Source organism: Gopherus evgoodei, chromosome 7, assembly GCF_007399415.2.
Source record: "Gopherus evgoodei ecotype Sinaloan lineage chromosome 7, rGopEvg1_v1.p, whole genome shotgun sequence".
Lineage (NCBI taxonomy): Eukaryota > Metazoa > Chordata > Testudines > Testudinidae > Gopherus > Gopherus evgoodei.
In genome coordinates this window covers 2,350,498-2,370,323 of record NC_044328.1, presented here as the reverse complement: position 1 = coordinate 2,370,323, position 19,826 = coordinate 2,350,498, and the positions used below count along the sequence as shown (strand labels likewise).

Sequence of the window (19,826 nt, the reverse complement as noted above, 5' to 3'; positions counted from 1 at the left end):
AGAAAGGGCATCTCTAAATCTCGTGTTCATGCGCCGCAGGTTGGGGGCGAGATCATCACAAAGTGCCATGAAAGTGGCTTTCCTCATACGAAAGTTCTGCAGCCACTGCTCGTCATCCCATGACTGCAGGACGATGTGATCCCACCACTCAGTGCTGGTTTCCCGAGCCCAAACGCGCCGCTCCACGGAGCAGAGCATGTCTGTTATTGCCACTAGCACTGTACTGTCTGCATATTGATGGGATTCAGTACCATTGTCCCACTCCTCAATGTCAGTCACACGCACATTTAGCAGCCTAAGGATTAGATCAACAGTAAGGCGAGATGTGCTGGCAATAGTCATTAGTACGGTATTCAGTACCTGAGGATCCATTCTTGAAAGATAATGCAGAAAAACCGCTTTAGAGTCACAATGCTGCCACAGTGCTCCGCAAGTGTACCAAAGCAACGCTGGCCGTTGGAACAGGAACAGGAACAGGAAGCAGAAGGACAATCACACTTCCTTCCCCTTCCCACAAGCCCCAGCGCCGCTTTGGGACGAGGTGCCCTGTGGGATAGCCGCCCACAATGCATCACTCCCAACAGCGCTGCAGTGTGGCCACATCTAACAGCACTTGCAGCGCTGGTTGCTGTAAGTGTGGCCACTCTGCAGCGCTGGCCCTATACAGCTGTACTAATACAGCTATAACAACCAGCGCTGTAAAGTTTTAGATGTAGACATGGCCGAAGTTTTAACCTAGAAATCCTACAAAGCTCTCTCTCTTCTAAACGCTCCCGAGAAGTATGGAACTCATCAGCACAACAAAGCCTAGAGAAACTAGCTGGCTGGTTCGCCTCTAACCCCCACCTCGCCCGTTTTAATTCCCAAGAACCCCTCAACATTAATTTGTTTATTACAAAACACCATGTAGGGTTCACTGTACTGCAACATGGTAATGCTATTTACAATTGGGCCCATCGCTTGTCTGGACCCCAGTACAACTATGGTCTAGTGGGAAAAATGCTACTGGCTGCATCCAGTGCACGTCACTGGTCCCAACTCCCTATCCCAGGTACCCTGTCTGGACCATGTGTTCATTTAATCCCATGGCTTACAAGTACCCCTCCACCCGAGTTTCATGGCGCTACTCGCACCTGGCAGCTTCTATGTTTCCAGGCTGAGGTAGCTTGGCAGGCATGGACCCTAACTCTCAGCGATAACATCTTAGCCCTCCCTCTTCACCAACCGTTATGCATTGAAGTAAAATATGATCCCTGGGTTGTGTCTGACGGGGGCACCTCACCATCCCCTAGGGCAGGAGTTCTTTGTTCCACATGTAATCACTTTAATGTGCAGTTGCTGCCCCCCTCCTGCTCTGCACAAGAATGCAAGGTGCAGGGCGTTCTTTTAGCTGCCCAACATGTTGCTAATGCCCACTCTGCCAACAAGCAAATTGTTTTAGGTATCGATTCTCAATTTTGTTTAGACATTTTAATTGAGCAAGCCTCTCCCTCAGCTTTTGTTAAATTGTGGGACCAAATTTTTGCCCTAATTCATAAATTCTCTCACCCATGGTTCGTTATGTACTGTCCCTCTCATCGACCAGACTCTAACCCCCTGCATTCCAGTCTTGATCAAAGAATGAGAGAGGTCTCCCAAGTTCATATGGCAAATCCCGCCGTACAGGCAGACCCGCTGTTGCGCTGGCTCCACGAAGAATGGGGACACTTACCACCCACAAAATTGTACGGCCTGTTATCTAGCTTTTCTAACCAAGAGCCTGACGTTAGCCACAGTCAGTGTGAGCTCATTGTTCAGTCCTGCTTGCAGTGTGTGCAGGTAAAAACTATGAATCGTCCCCGATATGAGTGCCCTGCATACGCTGCAGAACACTTTGCCCCAGGTAGTACGTGGCAAGTTGACTTAATAGGACCCTGGCCAGGTGCTCGTCGTTTTCCAAAAGCCTTAGTTACTGTCGATCTGGGGTCTCGACAAACCTTTTGTGTTCCTCTTAATAAAACCAATGCTGCTTCTGTTGCTGTGGCTCTTAAGCAAACAGCAGCTGCCTGGGGCACTCCCACTGAAGTCCAAGCAGATGTCCAAGTACCAGCAAAAGCATTGAACAGCTCATTTTCGGATGGGGGGCTTCCCTTCACATCCATACTAAATATCATCCTCAAAGCAATGGTGTGGTAGAGCGAAAAATCGCAGTCCTTAAAACTATGTTGCGAACAGCAATCCCCAACCCTGATTTTAAAAACTGGAGCTCATTTTTACCCCAGGTACTTATCGCACTCAACAAAAGTTACTCTCGCTGGCCTCACATTTCATCTACACCTAAGCCACCTTGGTCCCCCATGTTTAACACCGGCCAACTGGTTTGGCTTACAGAACCCCAAGCCTCTGGCCATCAAAAACCTATAAAAACCACCATTCTCCGGGCCGGCAAGTACCCTAACACCTACTTAGTGGCTACAGATACCCCCGGTAACAAGCTAGTTCATCATAACTGGCTCAGCAAATGTAGTTCTTAATAAACAAACTAATGCCCCTGAGCAGGGCTCCTATTATTCTGTTTTACAGGTTATACTGCCCTTCCTCACAACATCTTTGCCCACAGAACCCTTAGAGAAGGTGGATTACAAACATGGTTCGCCGCCTACTGGGTGCAGGAGGTCAGCGGAAACCAGTCCCTGTCAGCGCTGAATCCAAAAGATTGTCTTGTTTGCTCTACTCAGTTCTCACCTAAATATCCATTACCCTTTCAATTTGTACCAATAGTTTATAATTTTTCTTCATTTAATTTGTCTAATGTAAATTGTTCTTCCCCCTATGTGCAATGGGCTGCTTCTAGTGTTTGGAATAATTGTTCTTCACAATTTAATGCCCTCACAGCGAACACCACAAGGGCCAGGGTTTAGAAGCATCTCCTCCTTCCCATTGACATTTGTGGTCAAGAGATTGTGCAGCTCCTCACACAAGCCTCTTCATAGCCCACCTGCTGCAACAAACCCAAATTCTCTCACACCGCAGCCTCCCTGCTATTCCCAGCTGTTAGAGAGAGAAATAGCCTCCGTTAAGGAATGCTGCTCCCATCAGGTGAGTGGGGCTCTGAGGACTGATATGACATATAAAAAAACATGAGGCACTTGGATACCATGACAATCAGGGCCCTACAAGAAGGCAGATTAGCTACTATTATAAGGATAGAAGAAGAATCCAAGACAGATACGGAGGAGGAGGAGGAGGAGGAGTTTTGAAGGGGATCTAATTACCATGCAGTGATTTTTAAAAGAAAATAGAGCAGTGTGGACAAAAGCCGAGGTTTAAAAAGTTCCCCAAGGAAAGAGCGCTCTTAGCAAGAGGAGCAGCTCCTGCAGCCTGCACAAAGAGGTGAACATAAAGGGTTCCAGGTACCTGACCAGAGCTCCCGCCAGGTATAATGAAGCCTCACTCTGCATTTCTTCTGGTAGCACAGCAGCTTATGCACGATCTGAATGCATCGCCTGGAACAGAGAGAGGACAGCAAGATTATCACTCACCACCGAGACACTGCCATGGCCATTTTAAACCCTTACGCAGCAGACCTTTAGCCTTTCAGGAAGGGAAGAGACAGTGGATGGCGGGATGTGTCTCTTGGGGGAGAAGGGCAAGTTGAACCAAGCCCCTAGCTAGGAGGGCTTGACTCACTCTCTCAGGCCTGCTGCCCTGAGGGAAGCAGGGCCACCTGGAGAGAACATCTTGCATGGCAGCGTTCAAGCTCCCAGTGACTGAATGTGCGACAGAAACAATTAAAGAACAATGCCCCAGGGCTCTCTTGGGTGTCTGGTTTCTCACATTTGGACAGTCTTCCTCACGGGGAGTTTAGGAGATTCACTGCCCTGGCGTGAGGAGCCCGTAAGAGCCACAAAAAGGAGCTACGTGGCTCGCAGAACTGACATGATTTGCCAGATGAGTTCAGTGAGCTGGCAAGTTCCTGGAATCTGGAACCAGTTACAGCTGCAACAGAGCTTATCAGCTCCACAGCATCACAAGCATACATAGGTCCTTGCAAGATCCCCAAGCAAAACTCTGGGGCATCCAGGAGACAGCATTGAGCTCACAGCGCATGCTAAGTACCAGAGGCATCGCCTGCAGATGCTGCCAGCTCCAAAGCAGCAAGTGTGGCACTTGGCAGATCTACAGCATATCTAAGTCTTGCTACTGAACTCACGACCAGTGTGCCTGAGCCTCTCCAGACTTTTTAGGAACGAGTCCATCTGTCGAGCTTGCTGGCTTCCTGAGCAAAGTCTGCAGGCTCTCGAGAGAAAACGGTTGCACACCTGTTTGGTAACTGTTGTTCTTCAAGTACTTTGCCCATGTCCATTCCACTTCAGGTGCACATGAACCAAAGCCGGAGAACTTTCCCCCGCAGCGGTGCCCATCAGGGCAGTGCATGCATCCTCCACACACTTGTGCTGCTAGCCAAGAGCATAAAGGGGCAAAAACACACTAGAAGCCAGAGTTTGCTGCCACTCTGATGCAAGGTGGAAGGAGGATGGGTTGTGAAATGGACATAGAATCACAGGGTTAAGAGGGACCACAAGGGTGATCTCCTCTAAACCCCAGCCCAAATGCAGGATTTGAGCAGCACAATAGATGTGCAGTGCATCGTGAAGCACAACAGTACTGAACAGGTATGTAACTATTTTTATCCCAGTGTCTGCACATGGCATAAGCAATTCCAGACGCAGGAAGGTACTGGAGTCTACCCAAACAAGGAGTCCAGCACCACTCTCCCAAATCTAGCAGCCACTCATCAGGCCTGGGGGGACAGCATAATGAGGAGTGAATGTATGATGACCCAGATGACCCAGCTGCAGCCCTGCAATAGTCACTGATGGGTATGTGACCCAAGAAAGCAGCTGATGCAGCATGAGCTCTTGTAAAGTGTGCTAAAACTCTTTGAGGTAGAAAAACTTCAGCAATATCATAGCACAGATGAGTGCAAGAGGAAATCCAGGAAGATATCCTCTGAAGAGACAGGTTGTCCTTTCATCCCATCAGCACAGGAGACTGTTGGACGAGGAAATGCCCTGAAGTTTGTGCATAGATCCAATATTGCCTGAAACCGACCTCAAACCAGCCAGTCATCCAGATATGGGTGTCCCACGGTCAAGCGCTTTGTGAAGACTCAAGGAGCTGATGGCAAGTCAAAGGGGGGAGGACCATAAACCGATAATGAAAATCTCCTACAACAAATTTTAGTAGGGCTGAAAGGGTCAAGAGATCACCAAGTCCAGCCTCTTGTACTGAGGCAGGACCAAATGTACCTAGACCACGCCTAGCAAGTGTTTGTCCAACCTGTTCTTAAAAACCTCCAAAGAGGGGGATTCCACAACCTGCCTTAAGAACATATGAATGGCCCTACTGGGTCAGAGCCAGGGTCCATCTAGCCCAGTCTCCAGTCTTCCAACAGTGGCCAGTGCCAGGTGCCCCAGAGGGAATGAACAGAACAGGGCAGTTACCGAGTGACCCATCCCCTGTCGCCCATTCCCAGCTCCTGGCAAAGCCTTGGAAGTCTATTCCGGAGCTTAATTACCCGTATAGACCATGTTTTCCTAATACCCAACCTAAATCTCCGCTGCTGCACATTAAGCTCATTATTTCTTGGCCTACGTTCAGAGGACTTGGAGAACAGGTGATCACTGTCCTCCTTACAGCAACTGTCCACATATTCAAAGACTTATCAGCTCCCCCCTTCAAGATTAAACACGCCCAGATTTTTTAACCGTTCATCATAGGCCAGGTTTTCCAAATCTTTTATCCCCTTTGCTGCTCTCCTTTGGACTCTCTCCAATTTATCCACATTGTTCCTAACGCGTGGAGCCCAGAACTGGACACAATATCCCAACTGAGGCCTCACCTGTGCTGAGTAGAGCAGTTATTTACCTCCCATTTCTTACATGATGCTCCTATTAATACTCCTGCCCTAGAATGATATTAGCATTTTTGCAACAGCATCACATTGTTGACTCATATTCAGTTTGCGATCCTCTGTAACCCCTGATCCTTTACAGCAGTTCTACCACCTAGCCCGTTGTTCCCTATTTTATAGTTGTGCATTTGATTTTTCCTTCCGAAATGTAGTACTTCGTACTTGTCTTTATTGAATTTCATCTTGCTGATTTCAGACCAATTCTCCGATTTGAATTCTAATCCTGTCCTCCAAAGTACTTGCAACACCTCCCAGTTTGGTGTCATCGCAAATTTTAGAAGCATACTCTCCACTCAATTATCCAAGTCACTAATGAAAATATTGAATAGTACCAGACCCATGAATGACCCCCGTGGGACCCTGTTAGATATGCCCTCCCAGGAGTGAACCCTGAATAACCACTCTGAGTATGATCTGTCAACCCACTGTATAGTCATTTCATTTAGACCACATTTTCCAGTTTACTTATGAGAACGTAACGTGGGACTGTGCCAAAATCCTTATTAAAAATCAAGAAATACCACGTCTACTGCTTCCCTCGTATCCACTAGACCAGGAATGCTGTCAAAGAAGGAAATTAGGTTGGTTTCACAGGATTTGTTCTTGACAAACCCACGTTACCTATTTTTTATAATCCTATTGTCCTCTAGGTGCTTACAAAATTGATTGTTTAATAATTTGTTCCAGTACTTTTCCAGGTATCAAAGTTAGGTTGACTGATTTATAATTCTCTGGGTCCTCTTTTTCCCCTTTTTAAAAGTTAACTACTATGTTTGCCCTTCTCCAGGCCTCTGGGACCTCACCTGTCCTTCATTAGAATTGCTGATGATTCTGAGTGCTTCTGAGATCTGTGAGCAGAACTTTCTTTTAGGGCCTGGAGTATAAATGCCCAAAGATTTTAGGATTGCCTCAGAATCTCTCAGAGTGCAAATTTTCATCTCTTTTCCCTTGAGAACAGATTCAGGCCCTCAAATGGCAAGTCCTCAATTGTTTGCCGGACTTCTGTTGGTTTGCTCGATAACTGCAGCCAAAAAACCTAATGCGCAGTGATTGCTGTTGTCAACACTTGCTCTGCCAAGTCTGCCTTGTCCAATGCAGCCCGTAAAGATGATCTTGACACCAGGTGGCTTTCATTTAGTAGCACTCTGGACTCCTCTTTAGCATCATCTGGCAGCTTGTCTGTAAATTGGAACACTGAGTCCCAGCTGGAATAATCCTAACGGGCGAAGAGGGCCTGCCGAATGGTTTGCAATCCTAAATTGCAGCCCTGAAGACAAATAAACCATTCTCCCAAATAGGTCCAGCTTTTTTTGCATTTTTGTCCTTGGGAGCAGATTCAGAATGTCCTGGCCTTGGTTTCTCATTCACAGCTGCCAATAGCAAAGGTCTGGATGTGAATAAAAACACTTCTGCCTCTGAGATGGAAGTTGGGGCCTCTCCTTTGTTCTCTTGGCAGTGGGTGTCAGAGAAGAGGGAGTTTGCCAAAGAATTTTGGTGGGCTCTAATAGGCAGAATATCCACCAACCTGTGTGGATCATCCTGCACCAATTCACTCTGACTACTCGGGAGGTGGCTATCCATTCCAGAAATTCCCAGACGATTATATCACGTACCAGACCTGGGAAAGACTGTTCCAGAACAGCAGCGTCACGTGGTGATGATGAGGAAGTGTTGGGCAGAGGCACTAAAGTGTCGGTCTGCGCCACTGTTTGCTGAACAGCCATAGCAGGAGGGTCAGAACCCGGAGGGATAAGATCCCTCAGTTGCTGGCTACTGGGTGTCAGCACCGAGAGCGGTACCAGATGGAGAACAGCACCCTCCTGGGGATTCAGTAGAGCCGTGTCTAGGAGAAGATGACCTTGAGTCTGAAGGAACTCCTCATGGATTCCAGAAAGGCCACTGCTGTACATGACACGGTACCAAGGACAAACCTCACGGCATCCTACCTCTGCGCTTGCTTCTGTCAGAGCCACAATACTTGGGCCTTGACCTGCACGAAGAGGAACAAGGAGACACTTGAGACCTGTCATGAGATCTCAGTATGTAAGACTCTGAGGACGAGTCAGCATTCGAATGCCAAGGCAGCACAGTACCAGATGGAGTAGCTGGAGACCAACAAGCAGTGGATGGTGCCAGAGGAAGCATCTGAGCCTTCCTGCTGAAGGGACCATAGGTTTAGTCTGCTGCACAACAGAGCTTCCAGACCCTGATGGTGTAGACAAAGGCTCAGTTCCAGATGGCGCTGAAGATCCCAACCAGGGCTTGCAAGGCAGGAACAGTTGGTACCTGCACTTTGGCCTGCATCAGTGGAGTCCAGCACCGACAGGCACAAAAGGTCCCTGGCACCTTATAGACTAACAGACGTATTGGAGCATGAGCTTTCGTGGGTGAATACCCAGTTCGTCAGATGCATGTAGTGGAAATTTCCAGGGGCAGGTATAAATATGCAAGCAAGAAGCAGGCTAGAGATAACAAGGTTAGTTCAATCAGGGAGGATGAGGCCTTCTTTTAGCAGTTGAGGTGTGAAAACCAAGGGAGGAGAAACTGCTTTTGTAGTTGGCTAGCCATTCACAGTCTTTGTTTAATCCTGAGCTGATGGTGTCAAATTTGCAGATGAACTGAAGCTCAGAAGTTTCTCTTTAAAGTCTGGTCCTGAAGTTTTTTTGCTGCAGGATGGCTAACTTTAAATCTGCTATTGTGTGTCCAGGGAGACTGACGTGTTCTCCTACAGGTTTTTGTATATTGCTATTCCTAATATCTGATTTGTGTCCATTTATCCTTTTCCGTAGGGACTGTCCAGTTTGGCCGATGTACATAGCAGAGGGGCATTGCTGGCATATATTACATTGGTGGATGTACAGGTGAATTAACCAGTGATGGTGTGGCACTGGGAGTGAAGCTTGCTGACTGGCCAGATTTGTTAGCACCAGAACAGTGCTTAAATCCACGAGATACAGGCACGCCCCAGTACAGAGCCAAAAACTCAAAGGAAAGGAAGCTAAAAACAAGGATTCTTTAGGAAACGAGTATTACTATCTGAACTACAGCTATACCGCCAGCTAAACTACCCCTCACCTTAAAGATCTCTCAGACCGTTTTCTAAAGGGACATGGGAAAGAATGTGAGAAGATCACATATGCATTGACTACACACCACAGGCGGTAAGAAGAAACTAAGGGGTCAGGGCATCCCGGCTCCTTTCTACCCTTGGCTGGCAGCGCATGCGTTGCCTCAGAAGGTCCCATAAAGGACAAAGGTCTCCAGTTTCGGTTTCCAGGCGTGCAGACACCGGAAGAGGAAGGGATGTGTGCAGGCATTCAGAGAAGTCTGAATAGAAACCTTTGGTGTTTGAACAGGAGGTCTTTGCCTTTCAGAGCGTGCAAACCCCACCCAGTTAGTTTCTAGAGGGGTATCAGGATCAGAGGGGGAGCCGTGTTAGTCTGGATCTGTAAAAAGCAACAATGAGTCCTGTGGCACCTTACAGACTAATAGATGTATTGGAGCATGAGCTTTCGTGGGTGAATATCCACTTCGTCAGACGCATTCAGGTATTCACCCATGAAAGCTCATGCTCCAATACATCTGTTAGTTTTTAAGTGCCACAGGACTCTCTGTTGCTCTTTATGGAGCTTTCCAGTTTCCTGGACCCAAGCTACTGGGCTAAAGGAATTTACACATTCAGACTATGGCTGCAGCATTTGTAATCTCCTTCAATCAGACACTTATTTCATGAGCTTAAAAACTACAACAGAGATGTCTATGGACTAATTGACTATGGAGCTTAAGAACTCTTGCACCGTGCCTGCAGACTTCGCAATGTCCTCGACACACAGCTCTTTGGATAGAGCAGTTTCCAAACCCTGCAGGCTTTATAAACCCCACAGAGACTTTGCAGAGCTCCCAGAAGTTTAAAAATTCATAGTGACTAACTCCAGAATTAACTACCCAACATCTGGAGAATTGTCCCAGGCACCAGATCTCATTAAGGACAAAATTTTAAAAATACAAATCTGAACTTGCTAGACCAGGTTGATTTTAGCTTTCCAAATAACTTAAATGAGGAAAAATCCCACTATTCAAACTCTCATCTCTTAAAGACACCTTGTCTGATTAATAGCAACATTTCCTGGAAAGGTTTCTGAAAGACAGACAGACAGACAAGAAACGAAGCAGAAAGGAGCTCTTTTAAGTTTTTTAACTGGAGAGGGAAGCTGTTCAAAACTGGGCTTAAACTAAAAATTGGCTACAAATGTCAGACCCATGGTCCATACACATTTCATCAGCCACTGTTAGATGATCCCCTGCCGTACTAAGATGCAGTAGGAAGGGCTGAATTCCTAGTTAGCGTGTGATTAGATTAAACCCTAAACGTTAGCTGAACACGGCATTTGCTATGTACTTAACGTTGGACTCTATTTATGAAGGGAAAAGGAACCAAACGGAAGCAGCGAGCCAGGCTCGGCGTGTCCTCTGGGACAGTGTTGCCAGCACCGACGCTAGCAGCACGGAGTGCTGTACAACGTTGATGCACAGTGCCATTCCACCAGTCTGTTTGCTGCGCCCGGATCAGTCTTGGAGTACAGCTATGCAGCCAAGGCCAAGGGGAAGCCTGGTAAAAGCTAAACCACTTCTCTTACTACTCTGAAATCAATAGCAGCTGATGGTCAGTGTCCGGGGAACACCTTGGGACTGGAAGCTAGAGGCTACAAACAGCAAGGCCCTTTCAGTGGTGGAACCAAATGAGACAGGAGCACAGGGAGGGTGGATAAGAGTACCTAATCCCATCTCTAGCCAAATACCCAATGCCCCTGGGGCCAGGCCTACCTAGTGCCAGAGAGCACTGCATTAGGATTATGACCTGCGTCAGCTGCATTTTGGAGGCTGGCAGAGCATGTGCTGCAGATCTATAACACACATCCCCGATTATGGACCCATAATCACCCCCTAGGTCAAAGCAGTCTGAATTATTCTTAAGAATATTAATGTACCAACCTTCCCCATAATAGCCCCACACTGTCACCTTCTAAATGTATGTGCCAGCTGATGCAGCGCTGTTTGCGCATTCATAACATTCTTCTCGCTTGCAATAATTGTGTCTGCTGCAGGATGGTCTCAGATGGGAATTTAATGAGGAGCCTGTGTAAACACGCTGAAACCGATGGATAGGACGTCCACTGGTAGTTGTTGCTGCTTGCTCTCTTTATTCTTGTCTTTTTAAAAAGTGTTTTTACCATGACTCGAGCTTCTTCTCCCTCCTGTATCTCAACAACTATTTCAGAATGATTTCTCAAGGAGCTGGTTGCTTTCTGTAGTGGTGGGATTGTTTGAGGCTAAGTAAATGTGTGACTAAGAGTTAATCTAGGTAAGAGCAACAGATTTGCCTTTATTCTGGGTTTAAGGGGCTGTCTCAGCCTGGGTGAAATTCACCACTGTGCATAGATGCAACAGAAGGCCAACGGACCATTTACGACCCACTTCAGCCGTGGCCCATTGGCCAGGTGAAATAAGAGTGAGGCACAGACTATGTATTGGTCCCCCCTGCACAGTGGTGAATTTCACCCTCATTGCACCAGAGGATGCTTCAGTGATGTTTGCAATTGACTCCCAATCGCCGGACTGGCTTCACGTCCCTGTTTTATCCGTCCTTGGTGTTTCAAAATCGGCTTTTTGTCTCCAGCTCAGGATTTGGCTTTGGTGGCTGGTGCAATGTTTTGTGACAATTCTCTCCACTCTGCAGCTCTTTGTAGTTGATCAGGCAGATTAGGAAAGCTGTCTGAGAGGGGGAAATTCATTTCTTTGACAATTTCTTGGCACACTGAACATCTCAACAATATATGTGCAGACCTAGGAGCTTCTGGAAAGCCCCACTTGCCCGAAAAACGTTCTTTTGGCCTGATGCACATTATGTGATTTCCCTGCCTGCCCACCACCCCTCATTCCAGAGGATAAATTCACAGCCAGCCAGCCCTCAGTCACTTACACATACAGATCCATAGGAAACTCCTTCATCATGTGTGTTACGATGAACTCCACCATCAGATCTAGGAGACCGGGGAGGAAAATGACAAAGTAAATGTAAAACTAGCTACAGGAGCACCTGGCAGACAACAACAAGCAGCATATCCAACTATCCACACCCCCAGCATGTCCCCAAACAGTAATCCTGGTTAGAAGCAGGAGAGATAATTTACTAAGAGCTATGTTTGAATTAGGCATCTCTTCTGAAAGCCCAGGACGAAGCTACTGAGAGTTGCCTGGCATTTTAATGCAATGCACTCCGAGACATGCTTCGTCCATGCACTTTTCCCCCACTGTTGTTTAAATAAAAAATACATCACTAATTTTGATGCATGGAATTGAGCTCATATTTCAAACCTTGACACCAAGGGAGAATTCCAGTAGGAAATACGTTTTAGAACACTGTTGTCACCAGAGGCCAGGTATGTTTTACAGCTTTGTTTTCCAAGACAATAACGTAGAGGACATCCATATATCTACAGAATCGGCTCTGAAGCAATGTAAATCCAGTCTTGCCTCAAGAATCACTGACGTCTTCTACATACTCCTCAGTTTAATCTTGGTCAGTTTCACAAGGGGTCCATTTAAGTGGCCTCAATACTAAAGCAGCAAGAGAGACAGGCAACACAGCCCTCCAGCTAGCCACATTCAGCCCAGTTTGTCTGTTCCAGGCAGGCCAGGTGCCCAGCAGTCACTTCCACCACCAAACATCTGTTTCTTTCCCAACTGCTTTTTCCCAGAGTCACTCAGAGATTGCTCATTCCCTGGCATCACCTTCCCCAACTAAACGTTTCGATGGACTAGCCAACGAACATTCCATTAGTGACATCTGTTCAGCAATGGAAGTAAGGTGTCCAATGTCCTTTGGAAAACCTGACAGTGAATGTGGCTTTCCACAGATCTACAAGATGCAGCATGTTACATGGCAACAATCCTTCTACCTAATCTCACTAGAGGAAAGTGAGGAGGTGGGATGAAAAGCACCCTGCTGAGAACTGAAATTCCTTGCACAGGTAATAGGTAGCCAGGAAACTCCCCCACACTAAGCTGATTTCCTTCTCATCACAGGAGATGGGTCGATTCTGGAAGATCCCACCCTAGCAACACTCACCTAGGACTGCACACACCAGGGGGCGGCAGGGCAGGTTCTTGTCTGCAGCTTTCTTCCTGTGTCTCATTGGCTTCAAACACACAAAGAAGAAAGGAAGTCAGCAGCTGCCTGCGTGGCATCTGGCGCATTATCGCCTGCTTTCCATACAAATAAAACCACTGCCACAGGCTCTTCCATTGTTTTGGGCTCTTCCATTTCTGCCAACTTGGCTCTGCGGCTGCCGCTGCCCAGGGCACAGTGGGTCCCCGCTCACCAGGGAGACAGCAGCTGGCGCTTTGGTTACTTTGACTGTGAGCTGTGTAACTGGAGGGCACTGTCGCACCAGGGCATAGTGCTTTCCCTTATGTTCCTCTGACCCAGACGTTTGTTTTTCACACTCTCAGTGACTAGCTCCTCCATCGGCTCTAACAGCTTAGAAAGACAATTCCTGTTCCATGCTTGCTGCTCAGAAAGAAGGGTTAACAGCTTGGGGCTACGCTTGCTTTAAAAATAAAGGGCTTAACTGTCCTGGAGTGGTCACCCCACCATCTCCTAGGCCACAGGCCACCAGTGAGGGAAAACGTCCCTGGAGAGCAATTCCAGTGGTAGAATGACCACCTCGCAGGTCAGAGGTTTGGAGCCTGCAGCCAGGTCCCACTGAGGGAGCATGCACAAATTCACAACATCCTCTGGGCTGCCCCTACAGGCTGGGCTCCTGTGGACCCTTGGATGCAAATGAAAGCAGCCTTTCTGCAGCAGAATCCTTGGGGCAAGACAGTGGTAAAAACCCCACCACTCCTATTTGAGGAGCGAATCACCCATCTGAAAGAGGGGGTGAATTGAGCTCAAAGAAGTTAGGGTCCACTACGACCTGTACATTAATGTATCACATGGGGCCTAACATTTGCTGAAGCTTAAGGCAGACTGCTCCCCAAAATGCATTAACGCCTCTGGTCCCCACAAATGTCCCATTACACATCCTCTCCCTGGCTACACTGGCCAGATGCATCTCAAAAGCCAGCCCTCATCCAGCTCCTTGAACGAGGCAGCAAGGAGCCAGGCTGCTCACTCCCCAGCACAGCTCATTCCCTTGACAAGGAGTCTTGTCTTGAGCCTCTCCTGCCCTGACGGCGTTTCCTTCCCACACTCCCACCAGCAGGGCTCACTGGGTTCTCACGTGCGCTGGCCCCAGGCTGAGGACCCAAAACCTTGGCTTCCGCCGCCCCAAGGAGAAAGGAAGGAAACTGCTGTAGAAGGCTCACCATTCTGTGCAGGTTTACTCGAAAATTCACGTTGTCATCATGCAAAAAAGCATTAGCGTACTGATCCTATTGGAGAGAGCAAAGCCTGAGGTGAGAAATATCTACTGCAGCAACCCCGCTGCCAAAGCCCACGTGCCCCAGGGCAAAACTGGCAGCTGCAGGCAACTCAAGGGTTAGAAAGTTGCCCATCAGCAGGAAGAGGCACTTGCCTGAATCTTCTCTTCCCTGTTCCCCAGTTATGCCTCTAGTCAGACAACCCAAGCGACTCCACTTGCACAAACACCTTCCACAGTCATTTATTTCCCATGCCTTTCTTTGCTCACCCACGTCACGGACTCCACGTGTGACAGCGCCAAGAACATTTTAATGTGGGCTGTAAAATGCACAAGGAGGTTCTCCTGCCTGCCTCTTTCCTCGTCCCCATGACAGAGCGAAGAGGAAGGTTTATAGTTGCAGCTTGATGGACCCATCACAGCAGAAGTTATCGCAGCACAGGCTGCTAGTAGGTGGCTTAGCAGCTCCAATCCTCAGGCAAATCTCATTCCCAAATCCACACTAAATCAAACAGCGTCCACATAATACACAGCCAAGTGTGGTAATAAATATCCTCTCCATTTAATACCAGGGTCAAACATGCCTTTGCTAGACACAGGCGATATTTCTCTTCTCCCTTTCTCTACATGCCTTTCTGATGAGCTCAGGTGCTAAGAATAGCTAATTACTAGAATCTGTAATGAAATCAGAGCTAACTAGCTCCTCTGCAGCACCCTGAACAAATACTTGATGAACCATGACTTTAAAAGCAGAGCACTCAGCACAGTAATGCTGACTTTGCTGCTCTGAAGCAGTGACACGCAGACCTCCATGGTTTGGGAGCCAAATTAGCAATCAATATTATGCAAAAGAGCCACAGGAGTGGGACTTCACCGTCTCATTTACTAGAGCACTACTAGAACATATGAACGGCCAGACTGGGTCAGACCAAAGGTCCATCTAGCCCAGTGTCCTGTCTGCCGACAGTGGCCAATGCCAGGTGCCCCAGAGGGAGTGAACAGGGAATCATTCAGTGCTCCACCATTGCACTATTCCTATTTAAAGAGCGTGACAGAGAACTATTTCGTTTCTCTGTATTATTCTTATCAGCTCCAATGGTTACTAACACAGCAAAAGCTGACTGGTTAATAATTAAATCACACAGCGTTTTCATATCACGTGCTGCAAAGAGCTGCAGGAGACACATTAAAGAGCCACTTGCGAGCCTCAGAGTGAGTGTCACTGCTCTAAATGGAAGGTTTTTATTTGTGTGCAACCAAAACTCTTTCCAGTCGGGACCTGACGCCCTTGGCTCCCGCCTGAGCAGTCTGCCCACAGGCTGACAACACCCACCTCCTTCAAGGCAAGAGAGGGACCACGTGGTCCCTGTCTGTGGAGGCCATGGCCGCTCCCTCCAGTGCTAACCCCTGATCCCTCTCAGGACTTGGATGGCTGAGGAGCAGCACCTCTGCTTAGCATGAATAACGCAGAGCCAGGTGTTGTCGGGGCCTGGAACAGCTCAAGGTGTCCCCTAGTGCCCTAACACGTGCACTAAATGAGAGGGGAACAGGTCTGAGTTCAGCATGCTCCCCACGTGTGACACGAGACGCCGACACTCCCTGAAACGAGGCAACACTCTGCTAGCTTAGGGTCAGTGCTAACAGTACTAGTGCTGGGCGTCACATCTCTAGCAGGGTCTCCATCTCCCAACCCTCTGCAGTGCTCCAGTGCCCATACGACAGGAAGCAAGGGAAGGGGCACCCGCGTGGAGCCAGGGCGCCACATGGCCGTGTGCTGATGAGATGGGGTCACGCACAAGACCTACCTCTGCTATGCACGTCAGGATAATCAGACAGAGCTTGCCGCTGTGGAGCCGGTGTTCGTCTGCAAATGAACAAAAACAAGCCTATGTGAGCCACTAGGCCTTGTTGTGCCGATAGGTCGCTGTGTGGACTCAGAGCATAAAGACCCTCCCTGGCGGAAACAGGACCAGACGCCTAGTATCAAACTTCACACACCTACTCACCCGCCCTGTGAGAGTAAATAGCCACCGCCCCAGCAGCCGGGCCACTGCACCCCACTGAGCTATCGGGAGTCTCTGCTAACAACGCAGCCTCAGCCTTGATCTCTCCCTCAGCACAGGCTCTCAGCAGCATGACAGAATACACCCTACTCACTAGTGCTACGATCCTGGTACAAAGTGTGCCTTGTAAGGTAGCATTTGAAAACTCAAATTTTTGGTCAGTATTGTTGTCAAAAACAGATAGCTAAGGGTTAATGTCTCTTTCACCTGGAAAGAAGTATCTGAACACCTGACCAGAGGACCAATCAGGAAACAGGATTTTTTCAGCTCTGGGTGGAGGGTTTGTGTGTCTGAGTTCTTTGTCTTCTGCCTGAATCTCTCTCAGCTAGAGAAGGATTTTTCTATTTCCTGCTTTTCTAATCTTCTGTTTCCAAGTGGTAAGTACCAAAGATCAGATAGGGGACTTTTATGTTCTTTTGTATTTACATGTCTATAGTTGCTGGAGTGCTTTGAATTGTATTCTTTTTGAATAAGGCTGTTTATTCATATTTCTTTTAAGCAATTGACCCTGTATTTGTCACCTTAATACAGAGAGACCATTTGTATGTATTTTTCTTTCTTTTTTATATAAAGCTTTCTTTTAAGACCTGTTGGAGCTTTTCTTTAGTGAGGAACTTCAGGGAAATTGAGTCTGTACTCACCAGGGAATTGGTGGGAGGAAGAAGTCAGAGGGAAATCTGTGTGTGTTAGATTTACTAGCCTGACTTTGCATTCCCTCTGGGTGAAGAGGGAAGTGCTTTTTGTTCCAGGACTAGAATTAGAGAGGGTGGACTCCCTCTGCTTAGATTCACAGAGGTTGCTTCTGTGTATCTCTCCAGGAGCACCTGGAGGGGGGGGAAGGGAAAAGGTTTATTTCCCTTTGTTGTGAAACTCAAGGGATTTGAGTCTTGGGGTCCCCAGGGACGGTTTTTGGGGGGACCAGAGTGCCCCAAAACACTCTAATTTTTTGGGTGGTGGCAGCAGTACCAGGTCCAAGCTGGTAACTAAGCTTGGAGATTTTTATGCTAACCCCCATATTTTGGACGCTAAGGTCCAAATCTGGGACTAGGTTATTGACAATTGTCCTGAGGAAATATGTGACAACACTGTATGTGAAGTGATAAGATTCCTCTGTATGGTGTTATTAACACATGTTCCAAACCCCACAGCCCTGCTCCGACAGAAGTCAGCAAACAGGTCTGTCCTCGATAAAGGAACGTGTGCTCTGCTTAACTTGCATTTAAGCAGTAAACAAAGTCATCAAGCAGGGAGGGAAACAAAGGAACCTCAACCAGGTGAGAAAAGGCAGCAGGGAACATCCTTCCGCATAGACTATATCTCCTAGTGCCCAATTAGCAATGTTTTTCAAGAGGGGGACTGAAACTATAAAAAGGAGAAAAAAACACCCAACGGCACCCCCCTCTCTCCTCCTGCCCATTATATTCACTACACCTGAAGAAACACAGGAAGCATTCATTAGACTCTGGGGGAGGGGTCTTGATCCATAGGGTTCGGTCAGTAAGACTGTTGAAAAAGCATGGTTAGAAATTTTGCTTGAATCTAGTCTAGTTTGTTAAATTAGGCATTAGTAAACATCTTATCTTTATTTCCCTTGTAACCATTTCTGACTTTTATGCCTCATTATCTGTACTCAAATAAAATCTCTTTGTAATTAATAAACTTGTTTTACTGTTTTAGCTAATCTAGCGTGTTTAAGCTGAAGGGTCTGAATCACTATTTGAGATAATAAACAGGCATATTATTCCCTTTAAGGAATAACGGACGTAAAATATTCTGTTCTCTCCAGGAGAGGGTTGGGCAATGCAGGACTTGCAATTTGGGGGGGGGGGGGGGGAACTGGGACTGGGGGTGTGTTGGGATCACCCTGCAGTATAATCCAGGCTGGTGAGAGCCTGAGTGGAACCCAAGTATGGCTGGCAGGCTCAGTTACACACACACACACACACACACACACACACACACACACTTGCATGCTAGGAGGCTGTTTGTGAGCAGCCTAGGTGGGAACTACCGCAGCAAGGCACTGAAAGGTGCCCAAGGGGGTGACACAGATGTTCATTAGTCTGGATTGCACCCTGGTACATCACAGAGGGGTCTCTCTCTGCCTCACCCCTTTGCCTTTCCCAAATATTCAGGATGCAGAGCTTCACCCCTGGCCAACACTCTCGGTGAAAAGCCCTTCCTTGAGCACCACAACTACCCCTCTATCAGCATCGGTTTTGTTGCTCACGCCAGCCAGTACATTACGCAGAAGAGCTCTGGCAGACAGGCAGTGCAGTAGTGCACTGAGCACAGTGCTGATAGACAAAGGCCTGAGCTCTATCCCCAGCAGTCACATAGACTCCAGGGTGCCTAGAGACTTGTCCCAGGTGCAGAAAGATGGCTAGAAAGACTGGGAGAGCTTATTTTTAATGTTAAGGGCTCCCCCACAAGAAATTCAGGCCCTGTCTGCCCTGGAAGACTCTATGGGACAACCAGAAGGCTGGCAGAGTTATCCGATTAAGTGGAAAAGCAATTTTTATTCAAACTGTTTAAAACTCTTGCTTTTATTTTCAGAGGGGTAGCTGTGTTAGTCTGGATCTGTAAAAAGCAACAGACTAACAGATGTATTGGTGCATTAGCTTTCGTGGGTGATACCCACTTTGTCAGATGCATGCGTCTGATGAAGTGGGTATTCATCCACGAAAGCTTATGCTCCAATACATCTGTTAGTCTTAAAGGTGCCACAGGACTCTGCTGCTTTTATTGTGTTTTCCATGATCACCAATCGAATAATTGAGAACCACGGGGGAGAAAGGAATCCCCGTTCGGAGTCTATACCCCAGCTTGCAACAACAGCTCCCAAGCCATAGTTCTGAGACCCCCAACAAACCCTCCAGAACACCAAGGAAGACCAAACTGGACATTCTGGCTGGTTTTAAAGTAAAACACAAGAAGAGAGAGAGAGATTTTGAGAACACAAGCCGCCTTCATACAGCAGAAAAGGACGTTAAGCCACACCCACTCTAACCGCCTTTGGTGACTGCATTCAGGACACTGCATACAAACATCCTGCACGGAGTCTGCAAGCAGACCTGACTCTGGGCTGCTCTCTCTGCTCTGTAGCAGTGCTGGGACATGTGGTTACTGAAGGGGAAATGAGCCCCCAAGGGCGTGAATTTTAACCTGCTGTATTGAGTAAACGTAGGGGCACAGTTGAGGTGCAGCGGCATATTTCCCTACGGCAGCCAGGGAAAAGTCTCTCTCTTCAGGAAGGAGGAGCAGTGGCCTTCTGGAACTCCAATACACGAGAGCCTTGTTATCTTTCTACTGCAAGATCTCATGGCTTATTTCAAAGGTGCTGCTTCCACATCTCTTCTCTGGGGATTAGGCTGAAAGTGTTCC

The 19,826-nt window shown here is 47.7% G+C and overlaps 1 protein-coding gene across 5 annotated transcripts in view; it reads right to left on the bottom strand.

The window, feature by feature from the left end:
- Positions 1-19,826, bottom strand: part of ARMH3 (armadillo like helical domain containing 3) — a 211,524-nt gene that overhangs the window by 129,257 nt on the left and 62,441 nt on the right. For all 5 annotated transcript variants that reach the window (XM_030570419.1, XM_030570423.1, XM_030570422.1 and 2 more), the window contains 5 exons: positions 16,185-16,243; positions 14,327-14,392; positions 13,086-13,155; positions 11,937-11,997; positions 3,397-3,485 (listed from right to left, as the gene is read on the bottom strand). In XM_030570419.1, coding sequence (XP_030426279.1) covers positions 3,397-3,485; positions 11,937-11,997; positions 13,086-13,155; positions 14,327-14,392; positions 16,185-16,243 — 345 coding nt within the window. The remainder of the gene's footprint in view (positions 1-3,396; positions 3,486-11,936; positions 11,998-13,085; positions 13,156-14,326; positions 14,393-16,184; positions 16,244-19,826) is intronic.